General features: G+C 37.9%; 1 protein-coding gene across 1 annotated transcript; it reads right to left on the minus strand.

Annotated features, from left to right (window-relative positions):
- Positions 1-257: 257 nt before the first annotated feature.
- On the minus strand, positions 258-1,784 carry LOC113311819 (probable cysteine protease RD21B). Its single transcript, XM_026560618.1, has 3 exons — positions 1,458-1,784; positions 893-1,031; positions 258-801 (listed from the first exon to the last, which is right to left on the minus strand). The coding sequence occupies exons 1-3, from the start codon at positions 1,524-1,526 to the stop codon at positions 458-460; spliced, it is 552 nt and encodes a 183-aa protein (XP_026416403.1). The 5' UTR covers positions 1,527-1,784; the 3' UTR covers positions 258-457.
- Between the last annotated feature and the right edge of the window lie 4,088 nt (positions 1,785-5,872).

Genomic DNA, 5,872 nt, shown 5'->3' on the forward strand with positions numbered 1-5,872 from the left:
ACAGAAGTCTCGTGCATATTCTACATTTGAGCATATTCTACATTTGAGCACCCCAACAGGTACCGCTACAGAAGTCTCGGAAATATTCTACATTTGAGCACCCCATGCCTTCTCTTTACATGACCTAAGCAGTACCTACTCAGGACCATATCACGTGTACACCACAGAAACTGATCTTACATGGTCCAGCGTTTAAGGCTCAACAGATCAGGGTTCCAGTTTCAATTTGCCCAGATTTCAGCAATATGCCAAACCGGTTAAGACATCAACTTTCAGGGCACTAATTTTATATAAAATAAGTCTCACGCCAAATACGATTTAGAGCTACAGAAAAGATCCATCACATAATTACATTCAAGGTCCTGCCGTTTGTAGCATCAGCAGCACTGCTAAAACTATGACTACTACTCATTGAACAGCACCATAAATTAAAATAACTAGCTTTTTACCTTGATAGTTAATAAAAGACCTTGACACCGCCCACAGTAACCTGGTTAACTTTACGTGGTAAAGATCCTCCCACTGTCTGATGAAAACCAGCTTTCTTCTTCGAATTGATTTGCCGCGTTGCAAATTCCTCACTAGTCAAATCTGAATATGGGTTTATCCCGCAAATGTAGGAATGGCCGCCTTTGTTCCATGCATTGACAGACCGAGCGTGGCCCTTAAAAATTTCAAACCTCTCCTTGAAAGCTTCTTCGTCTTCAATATCAAAATGGCTTTTATTATGCGAGAGCCACTTCAGAAAAAAGGCATGGAGCTTAGCCTCAGAACTGACAATATCGTCGGTTACATCAAAAACTGTTCAACGATCATGCATGAGTAGGAGTCAGTAAGATGAGGAGAAGTTGCAATGGAGAAGTTTCAAAAACAGATGATATGAAACTTTTACCTTCATCATACTCTTTGCGTTCCAGAGTAGTAACAGTATTAGGAGGTTTTGAGCTGAATAGTCTGGCCATGTTCCCTGATCTCTGACTGATCAATGGCATAGCAGTCATTCCTGTTGCACCAATTGTAGCTGCAGGCAGCTGCAAAGTGAAAGTGAATTAGCATAGACGTAACTGGCAACGTAATTAGCGAATACGAAGGAATACACCAAGCAACAACCGACAATGATCTATAATCACACAAAATGATTTGTTAAGAAAACAAAAAAATCATGCTTTCACTACAGTTGCATCTGATAAACAATATCTCCATTATTCACTGAAACTTAATTAGCATCTCAAACAAGTATAAACAGCAACATACAGCTACCAAATCCCTGAATTAGAAAACCCTAAATCAAACATACTCATGATTATTTTTACATCTAAGAAATATCCAAAAAGAAATACCCTAAACATACAAAACCATATGAGTTTATAATCAAGGTAAAATCACAGAGTCAAAACCATCATTTTCCACAAAAATAATTGAACAAATCACAGGAAAAGTAAACAAAAAAAACATACACATCTGGCAACCAAATCGGTAGATCTTAGAGCAGATCGAGCAGATCTAAGAAGAATCGAGGTCGCCATTAACAATAGAAGAAGATGCCACAAGAATTAATACGGAGATAGATTTTTTTATTAGGGTTTGGTTTCGGAGTCTCTTTCACAAGAGAAAAGTGCAAGGGTTATTCTGAGCCGCCCAAACTCAAATAATGAGGAGAGATGGTAGAAGTTTCTGGTTTTTTCTGAGCGATGGTAGAAGTTTCTGGTTCTTTTTGGGCGAGGGTTTCAGTGATCAGGAGGCTGTGATTGTCATTTCACTTGACCTGCCCTTACAGTGGAGAACTGGAGATGCATTGTTATTTGAAAGAGGTTGGATCCGTGGCATCTGCCGAACCTGCCGCAACACCAATCCAAAGTCAAAATACAAAGAAAAAGAAAAAAGTTAAAAACGCTAAACAGTAAAAATCAACATTTTTCTTTTACGGGGGGAGACTTACGATTTTGTTTGAGTACCTGAATCCTTCTTATAATGTTTTATTAGGAGTTATAATTCCACCAAATTCTCCATTTTCAATCTCAATCCCCCTAAGATTTGATGGGAAAGTTGAAAAGGGACTCATAGGCCCATCTCGTGTTTTATGAGTTATTAACATATATATCCAAAATATTAATTTAAAGTATTTTATTTAGTTTATTGGATAAAGAGTATTACATTAACTAGTTGGAAGCCTAACAAACTAAGCTCCAACTACGTACTACTACATTAATTGAACAGGTTGTTGTGCTAGCCTACCAGCGAGCCTCATGGGTAACCTAACCAAGGGAGCCGAAGCGACGGACGGGGGGCTGAGATTGTGTCACAAGGGGCAAACTAACTCTACCTTCCATGTTAATTCCTGCAATATTACGCCATTGGGGGCTCAAACCTGGGACCTCCTGGAGCGCATGAAACTTTGGGAAACAGGGATGACCAGCTGAGCTTTAGAAAAAAATAAAATAAAAAATTATTATCTACACAAAAGTATATTCAAAATTGTTTAAGGAGATATAAGAAGAGAGAGAGAAAAGTACGAAAAATGGCAAGAGGAATCTTATTGATAGACACATCAGTATTACATAGCATAGTAGGCTTTATATATAACCATTGGGGAAACCCTAACTATCTAGATGGGTTGCACATCCATGAGTCGTAAGACCTGTAACACTCCCCCTTGTGCGGTCCAATAGAACTTCATATGTAATGTTTCACATATAGTGCTTCAAATGTGGATCATCAAATGTAGTCCTCTCCTTGATGACTACTGTTTAATTGCCTCATTAAAACTTTGACAACGAAAAACCCAGTGGGAAAAAACCTTGGTACAACTCTTCACATGTGGTTTTCACATGTTGTCTCGCACTTTACATGTAGTTCGTGACATGCAATACGATCTTCAAAGACCGACAAGTCCAAGTTAAGCAAACTTAGAACACAGTTGGATTCGTAAACCTTGACAAGGAAAAGTCAGTGGGACAAAAACCTTGACAAAGAGAAAAGAGTACAACGTGACAGATGCAAGTAAAAGTGATCTGTTGCGGATGGTCACTTTCTCCATTGAAGTTGACTAGTTGATTCGCAACTTCCAAGGTAGAAAATCCTCGTAGGAAAGACAATATATAGCCTCAGTTGGGAAATTACTTCCCGGTGTTTGTCGTTGTCTCATTAAAAAGCTTGTCGAGTAACAAAAGATCGTGGGAAAAACTATTCTCGATCGAATGGAAAAAGAGTACAACACAACTTCAATTTCGAAATAAAATGTGTCAACATCAGATCCTTGGATCCTCCCCCTGATGTCGTCATCTCCCCCTGATTACTTTCACAGTTGTTTCTGACAGTTCCTTTAGTCATGAACTTTTCGAAACTGAATATTTGTAATGAATTAGAAAATAGTCTACCATATCTCTCACTGATTATTATTCTTCATAATCAACAACCTATAAATTGCAGTTCCTTCAACATTCATTTTCTTATGTTTTTGTTGGGATAAAACAGACTGATGTACAATGGTTACTTTTAAGTACATGACCATGTTGATAATACCATCCCAATGATGTTGGTTGGCGCTTAGCTATATCTAGCTAACAAGTCCAGTGAGGATGTAACATTTGGTCAGATACATTATGCTAAGTACAAACATTCGTCCACTATACTCAAATAAGGGAAATTCATCTCCCGACACAACTTCGTCATCTTCCGTTAGACAAATTGGTCATTTACTTATATTCAAACCTCGACTAATCATGAGAGTGCTGGCATGATGCATGTCCTTGTTAAAGTGCTTGATAACTTTAGACCTATGCAAACTGGTGGAATAATATACCACAAGATCAATTTTCGATCGAGCTTTCCCAAGATTTCTCATCACAAGTTTGAATTTAGAGTAGCTTGTGGGATCTCTTATTACACCAAGAGAAACGATTATGTCTGTAACATCAACATATGTAGCTACAACTCCAAATCAGGAACTTTTTTGTGAATACGCAAAGAATAATACTTACTTGTTTATCGCCTCCAAATCAAGTAACTGATGTAGTTTTGAAAGTGGTAGTAAAGTTCGTTCAACTCGGATTGTGTAAAGGTTTGATTTAAGAACTAAGAATAAAAATAATAAAAATATATTCACAAGGTTGTCACGAATATCGAGAGGTATTGAGACTTAGGATTTCACCACTAACCACATTCAATTGGTTCATATGATGACTCATAACAATTCTAGCTCTTTTGTTGACTCTTTTCTTTTCCAAAAGTAGATTTTATAAAGCATTAGATGTAAATCACAAGCATGACGCATCAAAAGTTCCTAAAACCCAGCATGCGACATCAAAAAAAATCACAACTAATCAAAAAAAATCATAAATCGATTAAAACAAGTGCAAAAGTCATAAAGAATCAATTATAGTTACCAAGTGATTGTGAAATAGGGCTTCCTCCATCATCCCAGTGTTGGGGTTTAGCTCCTCATGTCAAAAACACGCTTAAAATATTTAATCATGGCTCAAATAGGTTTTTTTATTGAAGAAGTGAATCTGTAACAGATATAATTGTTACAGAATCCACTGTTACGTAAGCTACCCTTACAAATAAATTCTAACAGGAATAGTTGTTGCAAAGCTATTACAAAGGTATTGGATTTGAAAGATTAGGTAACGGTATCTTTCTAAGTTGCGAAGTGTTCTACGACGTTGTTCTTTAGCAGCAGAAACGTCTTCTCTGCAACTCTTGATTTTCACCTCTGCAGCTTCACCAAGCCCTCAGCTCGGTCCCCCAAAGTCTCGACTTTCTCCCTTGAACTCCCATCAACTTATATATAGCCAACATAGCGATTTAATCTCCCCAAAAACTCATCGAAATCTCTTTTTTCCTTCCTTGGAAGTTACGGCAATAATCTTTTCTCTAAACTGTTCCACGCGTTTCTGAGCATTCTCGATTGTCTCAAACTCTTCCTTACATAGATATGTATCTTTGGAAAGAGTTTTAGGTCTTTAGTCTCTCTAGAACTTCTAAAAATAATCTCAATGGGGTCCGTGTAAAAACACTTTCCCTGTATAGCTCCAACTCGGTTTCTATCCCAATTCGATCCAAACAAACGACTATACCAGGCTTGTTTAGTTGAATCACGTCCATCCCAATCAATTCTGGCGATTGAATCTCACTAAAACACCTTCGAAATCAATCCCCAACTCTGCCAGTTGCATGCACAAAATTTCCTGCCAATTTCAGTTTTTAAAACGATGAAGATGACCTCCCCCTATCCTGTGATGGTCTCCCTTTAGCAGCTGCCTGGAAATGGATTCCCCCTTAGTAATTAGTCACCCCTTATCCATTTGAGGGGTCCGAATAGCAAGTGTCCTCCGGGGTGCCCCACGCAACTTTTCGAGCCGATTTTTCCAAAAATGTTTATTGGCCAAAAATACCTACACACACATAAAACACCATAATAAGTACAAAAATGAGCACTATCAATATATAGAATCGAGACAAATTAGACACAAAAATGTGTCTATCAAATACCCTCAAACTTATTATTTGCTCGTCCTCGAGTAAATTAAATAAAATAAAAATCCTAACTCACTGACGCAGGCATCGTCGATTGCATTTAGCGTATGCAATAAGCCTTTAAACCCCTAGGTGGTCTTAGTGGCCGAGTTATAGTCTCGTGAGGGCTTACAAGAGATATACCCACAAAACCTGTACTCCAGACTTTAGCTATCTACATAGAACCTTGGAAGGCACTAAAGAATCTCCTTGGTTGGCATACTTATTGACTACAGGAGGAAGTACCCTGATGTGAAATTCCAATTGTTGTACACGAGTTTGCACTCAAGCATACTAAAATTCATATAAAGTGACAGAGATCTACTCAGATAGTCGCACTATGGACATCAATATT

Source organism: Papaver somniferum, chromosome 9, assembly GCF_003573695.1.
Source record: "Papaver somniferum cultivar HN1 chromosome 9, ASM357369v1, whole genome shotgun sequence".
NCBI lineage: Eukaryota > Viridiplantae > Streptophyta > Magnoliopsida > Ranunculales > Papaveraceae > Papaver > Papaver somniferum.

What these genes read in the sequence shown, in the direction of transcription:
- LOC113311819 (XM_026560618.1), bottom strand. Translation starts at nt 1,526, where the DNA reads ATGGCGACCTCGATTCTTCTTAGATCTGCTCGATCTGCTCTAAGATCT. An exon ending in CCGATTTGGTTGCCAGATGT is followed by an intron (nt 1,032 to 1,457) that starts GTATGTTTTTTT and finishes TTCACTTTGCAG; the next exon opens with CTGCCTGCAGCTACAATTGG. An exon ending in ACGCAAAGAGTATGATGAAG is followed by an intron (nt 802 to 892) that starts GTAAAAGTTTCA and finishes ATCGTTGAACAG; the next exon opens with TTTTTGATGTAACCGACGAT.